The 18,104-nt window shown below is 40.1% G+C and overlaps 1 protein-coding gene across 1 annotated transcript in view; it reads left to right on the top strand.

The window, feature by feature from the left end:
- LOC122662195 (50S ribosomal protein L3-2, mitochondrial-like) overlaps positions 1 to 13,038 on the top strand; it is a 30,131-nt gene extending 17,093 nt beyond the window's left edge. Inside the window, exons 4-5 of the mRNA XM_043857770.1 lie at positions 11,920 to 12,033; positions 12,525 to 13,038. Of these exons, the coding sequence (XP_043713705.1) occupies positions 11,920 to 12,033; positions 12,525 to 12,698 (288 nt within the window). The 3' untranslated portion in view covers positions 12,699 to 13,038. The remainder of the gene's footprint in view (positions 1 to 11,919; positions 12,034 to 12,524) is intronic.
- Positions 13,039 to 18,104: the final 5,066 nt, after the last annotated feature.

Raw genomic sequence — 18,104 nt, 5'->3', positions numbered from 1 at the left:
ATTTCCCTCCACCCTCTATTCCTTGATAGCCAATTAAGGTTCCCTATATTTATAGTCCTGCCATTCTCTTATAAATTTCAATTTATTTACTGTTTTGCTACTATGCCTTTGATTATAGTGTTCTCTTGGTCATGTGGGCCCATAGTGATTGCAAATAGGGTTTACAAACCCCGGGCTGGCCATCATTCGTGCACTGAGTACAGTGCTTTTATTGTTAGAGAGTGTATATTGAGGAGTCTTGTTTTCCTTTCCTTCTGGAGAAGAATTATCTAGGATTTTAGATTATTGAAGGGCTAAACAGGTGGTTTAGTTGTTTTGCCTCAGATATTAGAACGATTCATTGTCTTTCCAGTTATTTCTCATATATAGCTGCTACTGCTACTGATGTTATCTGTATATTTTTAATCAATGCATCCTGATTTCTTGAACTTTTATTCATCCCTTTAACCAAAAATTGCACCAATCAACTTCAGTGATTGGAATACTTGCATTACTGGCTTGGAGTCATTGAATACATGCTTGATGACCATGGAACCAACCCGCAAAAAGAAATAAGGCTGTGAAAACCAATACACCAATTACAGTACATTAGACTTGTATTCACTGGTTGTTCCAGATGCTCGCCAAATCTGGGGATATCTCTTGGCCACTATTGGCCAAACCACCTGGCACTGGGTCCAGTGTGAGTGGGATCACCATGCTTCATTTTGGAAAAAAATGAGCATTATGGAAATACATGCTGCTCAGCCAAAGGAAGATATGGAGTGCTAACCGAAATGGGCACTGAATACTTTTCAAGAGATCTTAATGGGGTTTGTATTCACCTAATGGATTAGGGGTTTGAAAACCCAGGAAATTCTTGAATCACAGGTAAGTATCCAGATCGGATTTAGGAGAGAAGTTAATAATTTAACTAAGACGAGTCTGTTTAGGTCAATACCCTGGTCGGTTGGTCTATTTAACAAGGAGAATAGTCAATTAAAGTTTGGTTAAAATCCAATAGTCAGATTTCCAGATATGAAGAAATCCTACTGGGACTAGGATAATTGAGGAGAAACTCATTGGGACTAGGATAATTGAGGAGAAACCCCCAGAAATGACAGAATTGATAGAAGACTTTTAGGGTTCCAAAAAATAATTTGAATAATGATTATAATGAATGATTAAGCAGCAAACTGAAACCAGTAACTGTAAACAGAAATCAGATTGAAAGATCAAACTAGAAAGTTAAGGTTTTCCATGTTGGACTTCAAATAGGAAAATGAGAAATCGATTTGGGTTTTGAGTTTCGAAAACAGAATTTGAGTTCTAAAATACAGAAGTAAAGTGTTGTCAACAATTCAAGGAATATTAAAGAACAGTTCAGCAAATTAGACCAAATCAAGAACTAACCCGAAACTGAATCTTCTACTTAGAATAACTAATCGTAGGGTTTAAAAATTCAGATTTCTGACCTAGAAATTTATGGATAAGATGAACAGAAATAGGAGAGAGATAACTGATTCGGAATCCACCTGATTGCAGGCTTGGAATCCCACCAGAGCCTAACCTGGAATCCACCAGGTCTTCAATACCGACTCTCGCAGCAGTTTAGGGGTCTGAATTTCACAAGACAAAATAAAATCAATTCAAAGTTGGGTCGAGTGAATAAATGGATAGAGCTCGATGGCTCCAATTTAATGTAGGACAGGAATGAAGATTCAACCAGTCCCAAAACAGGATCTGAAATCAGGAAAAAAGGCTCAGTTCGATAGGGTTAAGGTTGGGTTGGACTGGTGGATTAATGGATAGGCTTAAGGTAAAGGTAAGATGAGGGAATAGGTCTGGAATGATAGGGAGGTCAAGGGATTAGGCAAACAGATCTGCAGCAGGGTAGTTGTCTCTGCCGATTTGGTCTGCAGGCTGGGAAAGTGGGGTTTGATGGGTTTAGGAAGATTTCTTGTGGAAGGTGATCTGCAGGTCAGATGGGGCTAACAAGGAGATTGAGTGGAGGTCTTAGAGGGGGGAAGGTTTGCTGAAAAGCTTGAAGAAAACTAATGGCTGGATAGGGCAGGAGAGAGAGGGAATGGAATCAGAAGGTTAGTAAAAAATAGAAGGTAACCTGGGAATGAAGGTCTGGGCAGCAGCAATGGAGCTTGGTTGAAGGATGAGAACAAGAAGGTAATTACGGAAATCTGTAAATTACTTACTTGAAAAAAAACTGATCTTCAAGACAGTAGCAGCTTGAAGATTGATTGAAGAATGTATCTTCCGATCTGAACAGATGCAAGGAGTGAAGAAGAAGAACTTGGTGATCTTAACAGATGCAAGGAGTCACTGGAGATCCACCAACCCTGCACCTTGATGATACTCACAAGGCAAACTCATGTAGAGCTCAACAGCAGCAGCAATGGCAGAGCAAAACAAATATTTTTTTTTAAATCTAAATTGTGTAGCTCTTAGGGCCCCCCTTGGCTTTTATTTATAATCTTTGAATGAGGTTACATAGCACTGTCAACAACTACGTTGATGTGAAGATTTTCTAATTTTTTTTTTTTGGGATGAAAAGTGAAGACTTTCTAATTACAAAATAGAAAGTACCAACTGCTAATTATGAAAATAGAAACTAAACTGAAAATAGAAACTAACTAAAGCAACTAAGTTTCTAAAATATAAAAGACTGAAAATAGAAACTAAGTAAAGTAACTTAGTTTCTAAAATATAAAAGGCAGCTTGACTGGTCAAAGGCCAGCTGGCTCCTCTAAGGGCTGTGACACTGTTCACGTGAACAGTGTTTCCTGGTCCAAAACTGAGGGTTCGATCTGCATCACAATTATAGGGAAACAAAAACTAACGAGCTTATGTTTATAATTTGAATAGTTATCCGATCTAATAAGACGTTAAAAATATATATTAGCGCCCGATGCGGGAAAGGGTTCTCTCACAACCAGCAGCAGATAGTTTTATTTGTTTTCCAAAAATTGTGGGGTAGACTGTAGCCCTTACACTTTATTTAGAGAGGGGTAAAACCCTCTGATTTTCTACAGGCATTCCTGACCGGAAAAGGAAAATCAGAACCAAAACAAAGTCTGAAATCTCCTCCAATCGCTTGCTGTAAACCCTAATGCAAATAGGACTCTAGAAGAGAGAGAAAACCAAACTTAAATGAGGACTTGATATATAGATACCTAATCCAGCATAACTAGAACAACTTAATAACAATAAAATAAAGTAAATAAGACTCCAAAGTACCCTGGAGATTCCAAGGAGAACTAGAACTGAAAACCGCATACCAAAAAGAAACAGAAAACTGGTTCAAAACAAGAACTATGGGCCTAGGAAGGGCCTTTCTGCTGCTACAGGTCTTTCTTCTTTCTCCTTTGATATATGAGCCGTAATTTAGATTCTGCATCAGATTCCTCCAAATCACTGGTATTCCATAAATTTCATGAGTATCAGCATGTAGGTGTGGTAATCTGAGGGCCCTTGGCTATTGCTCTTGAGAAATAACTGTCTAGCTCATTCCTCTCAAGAAGTTTTTACTGGATTCCTATCCACCAAAATTTTCTTTTCTGGTTCCGGTGAATGATTAATCATACAGTGCTCCTCGTTAATGACAACATATACAAAGAGACTTGCCAACATTCATATAATTAGTGAACCTTTGGCAGATATTTATAATTAGTTTGTTTGTTTGTTTCTTTTTTTTTAAAATCTCCCCTCTATTAGTTTTCTTTACTCATCCACTAGAGCAATTATGATCTAGAAGTCAATCCATAGCAAGTGTTCAGATCTATTATGACAGCCACACCTTGAGGTGCTCAACGGGCCCTTTCCAGTCTTTGGCTTGATGCAAATACTATTTTTTATGCAATCTAGTGTATTCATACCTCAACGTATTAATTGCCTAGGTTGAATTATGTGAACAGATTTAGAATTAGAGTAAGGCATGGATGATTAGTGATTACCCCAAACTCTTTATTTATATCAATGAGAATAAAGGATAGAATTACAAATAAGCAATGTGGGACTAAAGCCCACATAATAGAAACATCAATCAACATAAGAAAAGGGTCCAAAATACCCCTACGGTTCTAACACTCCCCCTCGAGTTGGAGCAAATATGTCAATCATGCCCAACTTGACTAGATTAGGATGGAACAAATTTTTCAGATAATCCCTTGGTGAAAATATCAGCAACCTGATCAGTAGACTTCACAAAGGGAACACAGATCAATCTGTCTTCCAACTTCTCCTTGATAAAATGTTTGTCCACTTCAACATGCTTGGTGCGATCATGCTGTACTGGATTGTGAGCAATGCTGATTGTAGCTTTGTTGTCACAATACAACATCATAGGAAGATGAACAGGAACACCAAGGTCTTGTAGCAAGCTTTTCAGCCAAAGTAACTCACAAATTCCCTGTACCATAGCACGAAACTCTGCTTCAGCACTAGAACGAGCCACCATATTTTACTTCTTGCTATGCCAAGTGAGAAGATTGCCCCGTACGAAAGAACAATACCCAGAGATAGATTTTCGATCTTCAGAACCAGCCCAGTCAGCATTAGTATATGCCTCTACCCGTAGGTATCCATGAGGAGACAGAACAATGCCTTTTCCAGGAGCTGACTTCAAGTAGTGAAGAATCCAAAGAACAACCTCCATATGAGAAGAATAGGGGTCATGCATAAACTGACTCACAATACTCACAGCAACAACAATGTCTGGACGTGTGTGTGAGAGATAAATCAGCTTCCCCACTAGTCTTTGGTACCTGCCTTTATCAACAGGTTCACCCTCCTTTTCTTTGAGACGAACAGTAGCCTTCATAGGAGTATCTGAAGGGTGACATCCTAACAAACCAGTTTCAGACAACAAGTCTAGGACATACTTCCTTTGGGAGAGAAAGATGCCTTTAGAAGACCTGGCAACCTCAATCCCTAGAAAGTACCGTTGCTTCCCTAGATCTTTAATCTCAAACTCCTTCCCAAGAAACTTCTTTAACCGGTTGATCTCATCACCATCGTTGCGCCATTAACCACAATGTCATCCATATAGACTATAAGAACAGTGAGGTTTTTTCCAGCCCTCTTTGTAAAGAGAGTGTGATAGCCCACAGAAATCATGGCTTTATGAAACCGACCAAACCAAGCTCTAGGTGACTGCTTCAGCCCGTAAAGTGCTTGCTTCAATTTGCACACTTTACCTTGATTACTGTCACAAGAAAACCCGGGTGGAATATCCATGTACACCTCCTCACCAAGTACTCCATTTATGAAGGCATTCTTCGCATCCAGCAGTTGTAGATCCCGACTGCACAAGATAGCAAAACCCGAATTGTATTCAACTTTGCAACAATAGCAAAAGTCTCCTGGTAGTCAGTCCCATATGTCTGAGTGAAGCCTCTTGCAACCAGACATGCCTTATACCGATCCACAGTGCCATTAACCTTTTGTTTGACCCCAAACACCCATTTACATCTCACTGGTTTTTTCTCTGGAGGAAGATCTACAAGATCCCAAGTATTATTTTTTTTTCAAGGCTTTCATTTCTTCCAACATAGCTACCTTCCACTTTCCATCTGCATAAGCTTCTTGCTAATTTTTAGGAATAGAAATAGAGAAAGAGAAAACACAAATGCACGAAAAGACGGAGAAAGAGAACTATAAGAAACAAAGCGAGAAATGGGATGCAAGGTGCAAGTCCTAGTACCTTTCCGAAGAGCAATATGTAGTTCAGAAGGAGAAGTCTCACCAGGAGGAGGACGAGGATCTGGATCCTGAGCCGGCAATTGGATAGGTATGGGTGCCATAGTGGATTGATGCTGCCCTCTTTTGGAGCATCTCTTTTCGTAGGTGATAACATTCGAGTTGTCAATTCTCTTCTTAAATTAATTGATGGTCTTTTGGATTGGAGTCAACTCCCCCTGTCTAGGAACATTACCATCATTATTTTCTACAAGCTCCCCCTGTAAAGGAGAAGGGGCAGCAGCCAAAGTAGGCTCCAAAGTAGGCTGGACAGCAGTCATAGGCTCCAAAGTAGGAGGAGCCTTAAGGGGAGGAAGCGCAAACACATCTTCACTGGAACCAGAATTCTCCCCTTGAAGATGTGGAGATGGATAATAAGAAAGACGTTCGTGAAAAACAATATCCATACTAACCAGAGTACGGCGGGAAGGGGGATGGTAACACTTATAACTTTTCTGGGTTGGAGAGTAACCCAAGAAAACGCACCGCAACCCATAAGGGTTAAGTTTACCATGAGATTTCGTGTCTCTGGCATAGCACACACAACCAAACACCTTGGGAGGAACCACAAAGGTGGAATTCCCATGTAAATGTTCATCCGGACTACGGGAATCAAGAACACGAGAAGGTAACCGATTAATGAGATAGGTTGCAGTGAGAATAGCATCCCTCCAATAGTGGGAGGGGACATGGTGCGAAAACATCAACGCCTTGGTCACTTCCAACAAATGTCGGTTCTTCTTTTCAGCCACACCATTTTGGGCTGGGATATCGACACAACTAGTCTGGTGAATAATCCCATTATCAGCCAAATACTTCTAAAACTGGTTTTCCTTATACTCGGTGCCATTATCACTTCGTAAAACCTTGAGATTAGCCTGGAACTGAGTTTGGACCATTCTACGGAAATGTTGAAAACAGGAAAAAACTTGACTCTTAGTGTGCATAAGATTAACCCATGTATGCCTAGACTGACAATCAATAAAAAAAACAAACCAACGATGACCAGAAAGGGAAGTGTTACGACTAGGGCCCCAAACATCAGAATGCACCAATTGAAAAAGTGAAGAACTCCTTTTATTTGAAATTGAATAAGTAGAACGTGTTTGTTTTGCCAGAACACAAGCCTCACAAAAAAAATCGGTCTTATCACATGAGTTGACCAAAGTAGGAAATAAAGGTGCTAATATTCCTAATGGAGGGTGACCTAATCTAGAGTGCCACTGGTAAATTTCAAAGAGACTAAGGAGTTCTGATGTGGAGATAGGAACGGGGGTGGAGTGAGACGACCACCATCAAGTGGGTACAAGCCACTATGCACTTTACCCAATCCAATCGCCTTCCCAGAGGTCAAATCCTGAAACACACAATGGGAAGAAAAAAAGTCACATTACAGTTAAAATCACGAGTAAGACTATTAATAGAAAGAAGGTTAGTAGTAAAATTAGGAATATGCAAAATCGAAGACAAAGGGAGGGAGGAAGTGCAAATGATGATTCCTTTTCCAGATATGGAGGAAAGGGAGCCATCAGCTACTTTGACCTTGTTTTTCCTAGAAGTGGAAAAATACCAATGGAGCAGGCTAGAGGAACCGGTCATGTGATCCATAGCCCAGAATCTATGATCCAAGAATGGGAAGCTACAGAAGCACAATGACCACCAAATGGAATACTTGACCGGGCAAAGTGTGAACCTAAATGAGCAGAAGAGGTGGCAAGAGTAGATGTAGTAGAGGCAGCAGCAGCAGCAGAAGACCTTAGCAGTCGTAGGAAAGCTTGTAGATCATCCTGGGGTAGGCCAGTGTCAGTAGCCAGGGCTGTAGGAACAGATTCAGAGTGGTTTGCCTTATTTTTTGTCTTCTTCTTGGTAGCCCGTTTAGCCTCAAAATCAGCTGGCTTCCCGTGAAGTTTCCAGCACTTTTCTTTGGTGTGGTAAGGCTTGTGACAATGCTCATAAGTAACAGTCCCTATAGTAGAATCACCAAGAGAAACATGTCTGACAGGGGCAGGGGTAGCCTGGGCAGCAGACTGGAGGGCTGATCTGTCAATAACAGGAGGGTGGAGCATAGCAGCCTGACGGTTTTCTTCAGAGGAGACCAAAACATAGGATTATTGAAGTGTGGGAAAATGGGAATGGCCCAATACCTGAACATGAATCTGGTCATACAAACCAACCAAAAAATCATAGACCATGGTTTTGTCCCAGATGCTTCTTATATGCAGTGATATCAGCAGTTGTAATGGGATGGTAATCAGAAAAATGGTCCAGTTGCTGCTAGAGACTGCGCAAAGTAGCATAGTATTTGGAGACAGATAACTCCCCTTGAATAGTATTATTGGCCTTCTTCCGCAGTTCATACACCTGTGCATCATTACCGAGCTGTCCATATGTCTCCTTGCAAGCAGACCAAATCTGATGGGCTGTATTAAGGAGAAGAAAACCATCGGCAAGGTCTGAGTGCATTGAGCCAATCAAATAGGACGTAAGTATACCATTGTTGTAGATCCACCTGGTCAGAGAAGGGCCAGCTTCAGCTGGCATGACAGTAGTGCCATCAATATGGCCAGTAAGCCCACGGCCAGCAATGGCAAAGTAGGTAGAGTGAGACCATATCAGGTAATTACTCCCATCCAGTTTGATAGGATTAGGGAGAAGATCAGGGGTGTCATTCCTACTGTACCCATTATCAGTAGAAGTACTAGAAACTTCAGATTCAGCCATAAGTGCAGCAGAAAAGTGTAGCCCCTAGATCAATTTTTCAAGGTTTTGAAAAAACCCTGTTAGGCTGAAATCGATATAGGGAAGAATAGGCCCAAACACTGAATTGTTGAGGCTCAAATTTGGGGCAGATGTCTTTATAAGTGGAGAACCAGCCTTAAAAAAATCAGCACCAGCAGTGGCTCAAAACCCTGAGATCAATTTTTTCAGGGTTTTTGATTTTGTTGAGATCGATGTAGGGAGAGAAACCTGCAAAAAAAAAAACATTGGATTGAGCTGAAAACTTGGCTCGAGTGTGGGTCTAGAAGAGATTGAGCACCCCTCCAAATATCAGCCCCAACAGAGGACAACAACCCCTAAATCGATATTTGTCAGGGTTTTGAAAAAAACCCTTTTTTTTGGAGAAATCGATCTAAGGGGTCTTCAAGGCAGATCTGAGATAAAAACTTCAACAAAGGAACCTGCTGCAGTTCTTGATCTTCAATAAGGGAGATTGGTTCCTTACAGTTGAGGTGGAATCAATCAAATATGGGAAGCTTCAAATATCGCAGCCAAGGATTTGTTGATATCGAAAAACTTATTTAACCATTGAATGAGGTGAGAAAGGGCAGCAGCTGGATCTATGGATCACCTTATCAGTGTTGCCCTATTGAAGAATAGAAAACAAAAGAAGAAAAGAGAGAAGAGGAGATCGAGAGAGAGAGAGAGAGAGAAGAGAAGAGAAAGAAGGAGCTGAAAATAGAAGGTAGAGGACCCTAATTCAAAACCTGCTCTGATGCCATGTTAACAGATTTAGAATTAGAGTAAGGCTTGGATGATTAATGATCACCCCAAGCTCTTTATTTATATCAATGAGAATAGAGGACAGAATTACAAATAAACAATGTGGGACTAAAGCCCACATAATAGAAACATAAAAAAACATAAGAAAAGGGTCCAAAATCCCCCTATGGTTCTAACAAACTACTTGATATTTTACAGGGAGTGGTATTACTGTATACTTTTTTATGTTAAATTGTATTACCTTTACTCCAAATCATGGGAGCAGTCATTCATCATTAATAAAAGACACTGCGGTTTCTCATTTAGTCATTCAAAGGTCTTTGCTATTAGTTCTGATAGCAGTGAATAGCAGGAAGGAATATGTAATGTACTATATCTGCAAATTCTGCATCTCGTTTATCTCCACAAGGTGCAGATGAAATGAAACAATCATAAAAAGGATTTAATGAATCAGATATATGGGTTTTATGAATCTTTAGAGATTGTTGATTAAGTGAATTCTAGTCCAGGCATAAAATTTGGATTATGGGCTTTGTAAATCAGTTTAGTCAATTATAGGATAAATGAATTAACTCTACCTAGGATTTGTGTATTCTACTTAATGAAAATTTTTGGTTTAGCAGATCCAGTGCCTGGTGCAACAGTAAAGGTTGCTCCACTGTGACCAAGTGGTCATGGGTTCGAGTCTGGAAACAGCCTCTCTGTGAAAGCAGGGTTAAGGCTGCGTACATTATGACCCTTCCCAGACCCCGCAGTGGCGGGAGCCTCATGCACTGGGTACACCCTTTTTAGCAGATCCAGTGCCTCCTATCCCCCCAGAATTGTTGTATTCCTTCAATTTTTGTACAATTCCTTGTGACATTAGTAGAGGGGTGATGCTTGTATTGGTCTTTGTTTTATTTAAATCTTCATTGGATCTCGCTGAACTACTGAAGGCTGGTTTTCTATAGCGCTATTTAATAAATAGCATATACTTCTCAACTCATTTAAGGTTATCCAATCTGATTAAGACCTAGTTTTCTGACTGAAATGCCAAACTAGGCTGGTTTTCTACAACTGCATATAGGTAGATGCTGGTTATTATCTACAAAACCAACATAGTAGTTCGTCTGTTTGATCACTTTAGGATTATCTGATGTGAGTGTGACTTAGCTGGTTTTATATTTCAATCTCCTATCTTCCTTGAATTACTTATTGTTGAGAGGATCAGTTGCCCCATCACCTGCATATATTATAGGTTGCTTATAACCTCATCTGTATCAGGCAATGTTAAGCCCTCAAGTCTTGAACCTTGAATTCCGGTTCCTCTCCCAGAATTTCAGGTTTCGTTCTCTAGGAGCACAGATATGTGGTTGATGTGCTTCAGAAGATAAAAGATGCTATTTATATATAGATTGCTGCTCATGTACAGTAGTTTCACAACAACAACAACAACAACAACAACGCCTTATCCCAACTAAATGGGGTTGGCTACATGGATCCTTGCTCTCCAATCATCTCTATTCGAAGTCATATATGATACAAGTCCTAAGCTATTCATGTCTTTCCTCACCACTTCTCCTATGGTTAATTTAGGCTTGCCCGTCTCTTTTAGTTCCTTAAATCTGAATCAAGTTACTCCTCCGTACTAGAGCATACCAAGGCCTTTGTTGCACATGGCCATGCCAACTCAAATGACTTTCTCGTAGTTTATTCTGTGTTGGAGCTACTCACAAATCAGCTCTAATATGGTCATTCCTTACCTTATCCTTCTTAGTTTTGCCACACAACCATCTCAACATCCTTCCATGTCTTTCCTCACCACTTCTCCTATGGTTAATTTAGGCTTGCCCGTCTCTTTTAGTTCCTCAAATCTGAATCAAGTTACTCCTCCGTACTAGAGCATCCCAAGGCCTTTGTTGCATATGGCCATGCCACCTCAAACGACTTTCTCGTAGTTTATTCTGTATTGGTGCTACTCCTAAATCAGCTCTAATATGGTCATTCCTTACCTTATTCTTCCTAGTTTTGCCACACAACCATCTCAACATCCTCATCTCTACTACACTTAGTTTATCTATTTGATGCTTCTTAACTGCCGAACATTCCACACCTTACATCATAGCCGGTCGTATGTTAGACCTATAAAATTTTCCTTTAAGCTTTAAAAGAATACGCCGATCATACAACACTTTGAACGCACCTCTCCACTTCATCCATCCTATTTTAATTCTATGAGCAACATCATCCTCTATATGACCACCTTTATTTATGATTGAGCCCAGTAACCTAAATTATTCACTTTGTGGAATCTCCCTCATCAATATTCACCATCTCATTAACCGTCCTAGTGTGACTGAAGTTATACACCATATACTAAAACCTTCTGATTGCACAGTTGATCTCCATAACTCCAACTTGACGTTTATCCCTGCCTTTTTCTCATCCACCAAAACAATATTGTCAGCAAAAAGCATACTCAAGGAACCTCATATGGGATGTCTCTGGTTAATGATCCATGTACGTCTCATTAATATTGGACTCACCTCTCTGTCTGTGTGTGTGTGTGTGACTACAATCTTCATTTCCACTATCTATTTAATGTATCACAGATGTACTATGGACATGGATTCTCGATGTGTGGTATTTCATGCAATTGGAGTATTGCCATTACTGTGCCAAAAGTGACCTTTGATTTTGTTAATACAGGTTTTCAAAGGCAAGAAAATGCCTGGGCGCATGGGTGGGAAGCAGTGCACAGTTAAAAATGTATGGGTCTACAAGATAGATCCAGCAAGGAACTTGATGTGGGTCAGAGGCCAGGTATGCTTCTCTCTGTAGTCTGTCTTCTTCGTATTCGGTATATCAGAAAAGATCTGCATGTAACATGTTATGATGAATCTAGCCATTGTCTTTACCCTCTGGAAAGATTGCCAGAGTAAAAACATGGTTGGTTCAGAAAATGTTCTGTACATCATAGTTAAGCTTATTCAGGCAGTGATTATTATATCATCAACAAAAATGGCCAGCTAGGTGGAACCTCTCAAGTGCTTCTCGCCAACCAGACCCAGGCATGTTTTGCGTATTATTGGTAGAGGATCTGTACCTTGATTCTAGTGTCAATGTTGTGTTCCTCTGTTTTTTTTTTTTGGGGGGGGGGGGGGGGCGGGTTGGGGTGGGGAGGGGGTGTAGGGAGGTTGGATTGCACAAAATGGAAAGCCAGGTTACATGAGAAGCAAATATCGTGCTATTGCTTTTTCTCTGGTTATTCTGTTCTGCTGAGTTTTTTTTATTTTTCTTCTTTATTGGCATAGGTTCCAGGTGCAGAAGGGAACTTTGTGTTTATTAAGGATGCTTTTTACAACAAACCAGATATTTCTTTGCTTCCATTCCCAACTTATTTTGCTGCACAAGACGAGGATGTTTCTGAGTTGGAACCTATAGTTGCTGATCTTGGGGAAGTAGATCCATTCATGGCTGGAGATTAACGAGTCAGTGTCCTCAATATTGACACATAAGCTCATCTTTTTTCTTTCCCCCTCAATCGGATCGGCTAGCTTGCTGTCTTTTTCAGATTATAGGTAGTGGAGTGGGTTCGTGATCAAAGAACCAATGAAAAATGTTGGTAATTCACCTTCATCCATTCTAATATGGATAGGGAATTGAAGAAAGGAGGATGGAGGCAGAGCTTGTAATTTTATTCTTGATTTAACATTACCTGTGGTTTGAATTGAGTCGGCGTAAACTTCTGCAGGAATTTTGTTTCAAATAATTGTTGGCAGTTTTGGCCCATATATAAATCTCAAGCACTTCAATGTCTGTTTTGTTTCATTCCCTTCACAACAAAGCCCGGATTCATATCAGCTCTCTATAAATTACAGGTTTTCTAAATTGTTTGTGTTGGTCTGTCGATGTTCAATTCTAATAGTAGGCAAGGTATCTGGTATCAATTTTCGGCAGTATATTGGAAAGATGAATTTCTTTTTTGGGTAAGAATTGGAAAGGTGATTTAATGAGACGTGTTGGAGAGACGTTAAGAAACATCGGATGCATGTATGAATGCATTCAAGGTGAGTATTTTCAAGCATGATATTACATAAATAAGCAATAAGAAAATAACTGCCGTTAAAACATTTTTCTACGAATCAAGAGGATTCAAGTTCCTTTTACAATGACATCACAATCAATGGCTTGCATAGGACACCTTAGTCTTGTGCCAACTAAATGGGCTAGGGTTTACATGAGTCATTGGCCTCCAATTAGTTCTATTTGAGGTCATACTTGATACTGGCTTAAGTTATGCATGTCTTTCCTCACTATTGTTATTAGGGTTATTTTAGGATTACTCTTTGCTCTTAAAGTTCATTTAATATAAATCAAATCACTTTTTGTACTGGAGCATCCAAAGGCCTTCGTTGAACATGGTCATGTTACCTCAAACGACTTTCTCCTAGTTTATCATGTATCAAAGATACTCCTAAATGAACTCTAATTTGATCATTCCTTACTTTATCTGTTTAGTTTTACCACTCATCTATATCAACATTCTCATCTCCACTACATTGTGTTTATCTATATGCTACGCCTTAAAAATTTCCTTTAAATTTTAAAGGAATACATCAAACACACATCATTCCAGACACATCCTTCCACTTTATCCACCCTACCGTAATTCTCCAAAAGCATCATCTACATCATCTTTTTTATTTATGATTGAGCCCAGATATCTAAAAGAATCACTTTGTGAAATTTCATTTTCATCAATTTTCACAAGCTTGAATACACATGAACAATAAAATGTTGGACAAAGTTTTCCTCCACTTGTTATGGTAGAAAACTGTTTGTACGACGTCCTAATTCGTGTAAAATGGCTAATTTTTTTCAAATTGCAAAGGAAAAGTGACACCAGAGGTGTCACACCCCGTTCCCTACACCTAGGGATACCAATGTCAGGATCTACACTTTGCAATGCCATGAACATTGACCCAACAATATAACCTTAATCAGAGTATCAGTCAAAGCATAATAACATAAACATAAATATCAGAGTATGAAAGTTAATAGGGTGATATCATATAAGTAGGTTGAATCTTATTCCAACACAAAGTTTGTCAAATTATACTAAATAGATACAACTACAAATCCATCAAAAGAATATAAGTGTAATTAATTACAACCCGGAAATCAAAATAATGTCCAAAGTTCAATGGGCTTCAAGCCCAATCTCTATGGGGCCCCGTAGGCTTAGGCATCACAAGTGTAGTCCGGGCTATGCCTCTCCTTGCTGGGAGCAACCAAAACATCTAATCTATAACCATACTAGTAAACAGGTCTACCTTAACTTGGTCCTCGAAACCTACATCCACATCTAAAAAAAGAGGACCCTCAAGGGATGAGCTTCACCAATCCCAGTGAGTAATTAGATCATGCAAGCATACACAGACAATCATGAATGCACAATCTACCAGGACAAAAAAAAAAAATGATAGACGAATCCCACAATGTCCCATACCACCAGGACAATTCGTGCATCAGATCTAGTTTACAGCCATGCAAAGAATGTTTAATGAGTTCATTTTATTATTCTCCACCTAACAATCATAATGCCTAAGTCCTTGGGGTAAAGTGCTATTGCAACACCCTAGGTTGCATCACCGGCCTCCAGAGTCAAAACACGGTGACTATCCGACAATACCAAACCCTAGTTACAGTTGGACGCCTGCGGCACAGGACCCCTCCATGGGTTGTCCGCAAACCCCCAATATAACCCTAGCTCTCACCCGGTTCCAGTACCAACTCAGGCTTCGCCAGACATCGATCTGTTGAGAATGACACCCCAGTCTGTCGAAAATCACCACCGGTTACCCAAAACCTTACCCCCTGTTGGTAAGGGGTGTAGTACTGGGGAAGTATGATCCTAACCATATGCATCTAAATATATAAATGAAGGTGCATACATACGTATAGACTAGAGGTTGAGTCCATAGTAACGAAATAACGGTTGGTCCGGCTATCCTCTCGCCCCCTCTAGCTTACACGTACACATACAAGGGTACAATGGATGTGATACCGAATAACGGTCGGCCCAATCACAAATCCGTTGATTAATTCATGGTGATCCCAAGTCCGGCGCTCACTCACGACACTTGGATCCCAACTCTAATATTCATCTCACAAACATCGCATATCCAACACATAACCATCATTCACATCCATAGCTCATTGCATTATCATCATAAAATCACATCTCATATTCATGTCTTAACACATAACCAATGTCCACATTCACAATAATAGTTCAAGTATAATTGTAAATCCCTAAGTAACTAGCATTCAACATGGTAGATATCTTAGCATGTCTCACCTGTTCCGACATTCAATAAGAAATCAAATCCATCTAACATTCATAGTGAAGATAGTATCTAAACATGTAAAGCATGGAATATGCATGATCATCCACAGGCAATGAGAGAAACACTCCGAAATTAAGTTCAGGTATCTAATCCACTCACCTTGTTCTTCGAACCGGTGATTCTAACCAAAATCCGATTCCTACGCGTTCCCGTATGATGTCTTCGGATGGTTGTAGTTGCCTAATTTAATATGTTTAAAAGGTGTTACTAGCTGTAGAAAACCCTCATTAAATTACCTTACAACCCCTACTTAATTATCCTTAAAGTAGGCGAGGTCACCGAAGTAAGTTCAGTTCCACTAAAGCTGTCAATGCACAACAGACAGATTTGGATCCACTTTTGAGAGTCTTCCCCTATGATTGGGTCAAATGTTTCTTCATAGGAAATGTATCCCTTTAAGTCTAGTTTACAACGCATTTTGAATTGCATCATTTTCTTATGTATCGATCGAGTTATGGTCAAAACAGTGGGCAGAGGTCAAACCCTGAAACAACAACATTTTAGTCCCTGCGGATTGTGTCTACGAATGATGGACCCATCGTCTATAGGCATCGACCGTAGGAGCTAATTTTGCTATTCTTCAGCAAAACTCAAGGGTTGTGGGTGGTATAAAAGCTTGGGAGCTTCAAGGCTTTAATTGGGCATATATCCTAGCCTTCTAAGGTCACTAATTAGCATAGGAACCCAACCCAATTAGGGTCTAATCATAGATTGGAGTTTTCAATCAAACATCCCCAAATTTCAATGTGCAATGATGGGGATTTCATAGTGGATAGGTAAAGGGGCTGGGGAACAATCAATTGAGGTCAATAATTGGTGCTTCTAGCATCCAATTGAAGGTCTATAATCAGTAGATTAAGAAGCCCATGATCTGAACATTAATTGAGCAACTACCATCTAAGATCTATAAGGAATTGAATGGAATTCAAGAAGATTGGGTAGCTTACAGAAGAAACTGGCTAGAACAACAAGAGAGGTGACTTCTAAGTTGGAAATGGATCAATATATTCCTCTCCCACAAGCTCCAAGGTAGAGGATGAGCTCCTAATCAGCTGGAATGGATAATGAGCTCAAGAAGGACAGCAATGGAGGTTGGAACAACAAGAGGTGAGTTCTCTTCTTCTTCTTCTTCCTTACTTGCTCTCCATGTTCTCTCCCTCCTCTCAGGTGTTGGAAATGGGAGAAATGAGGAGGCTAGGGTTTCACCTAATTTGGCTAAGGATTCAAGGGATTGTTTGGTTGGGGCTTGGTTTAAGGCTTGGAAGGTGTTTAAAACACTTTAGAGTCCAAATAGGTCTTAGGTCAATCATCCTAGAGGTTAGGTTAGGTTAATTTGGTCATAAGCAACCTAGAATAATTTAGGATTGAGCCCTAGGCTCGTGTATGAGTGAACCAAGAGCAGAAATTACAATTCTGAGCTAAATTAGCCTCTGTGGACGATGCTTGTGGGGATGATGTACTGCATCGTCCACAAGCTGCCCAGGCATTATCCACAGAGGGCAAAATCTACAAATTTGAACTCCAAATGCAATGGGGTTTTCTCCAGGGTCTTCGTACATGCAAGGGCACTTTGCCTAGATGGTTTATATGACCCAATTACACATGTTGAAAAGTATAACTCATTCAAATAAATCATGGACAGATTCACCCTTTAGACTTCCAAAAATGGTTCCGGGACCATGCCTCGTTACTCTGCTATCGGTCCTACATATGAGGTTCAAATTAGACCCAAATTTTAGGCACGGGTGTAACAAGATGTGGCCGGAGCAGACTTGGACGGGGACTCTCCGATGCCCAAGTCTGTTCTCTGGCAACAACCAAGAATAATAGAGTAAATTCACACAACTTAAAGATCTCCTTACCTGCTCAATTAAGGTCTTATCTATACTGTGGTACCTTGTGGTGTAAGGTTGTATTAAAAGTCCTTGGATACGCTAGACCGAAATCGACTTCTCCAGAGAAGAAGGCTATTGTGGGCAGGAGCTATCACCGTTGGAATATCTGTCAGTAAAAGCCCTCCGAGTGTAAGGTTTCCTCTCCTCAACATGATACTCCACTTAAACTACTTACTCCCATAGTAGGTAGTTTACTGGCTTGGCGCATGCCTCATTGTGGAGGTCTTCCCAATGCATCATGCTTGGCCTAGATCAGCTGTTCTCGAGGTCTATGTCTAATAGTTAAAGTCAAGTTGTACCGCTTTGAATGCCATTATGAACATTCGTTGTACACAGTAAGAGGCTTCACGTTGAGTCTGAATTATGTTTTTCCAATATCACGTGTCCATTGAGCTTCTGCCTTTAGGGCGATGCCACGTAACTCACTTCCTAGGGAACCGAAGAGAACTCTTGGGAACGAAGGGTTGCCTGATCTGATGCGTCCATTTGGAAAAGATCTTGACCATTGATGTCCCTTTATAAGGGGCGTACCTTCTCCATTTTCATTGCTAACTGTTGTTGCATAGTCATCATTCTGCTTTGTTTT

The sequence above is a fragment of the Telopea speciosissima genome, chromosome 5 (assembly GCF_018873765.1).
Source record: "Telopea speciosissima isolate NSW1024214 ecotype Mountain lineage chromosome 5, Tspe_v1, whole genome shotgun sequence".
Classification (NCBI taxonomy): domain Eukaryota; kingdom Viridiplantae; phylum Streptophyta; class Magnoliopsida; order Proteales; family Proteaceae; genus Telopea; species Telopea speciosissima.
The sequence above is the reverse complement of the archived record's forward strand: the minus strand, read 5'-3'. Positions and strand labels throughout refer to the sequence as shown.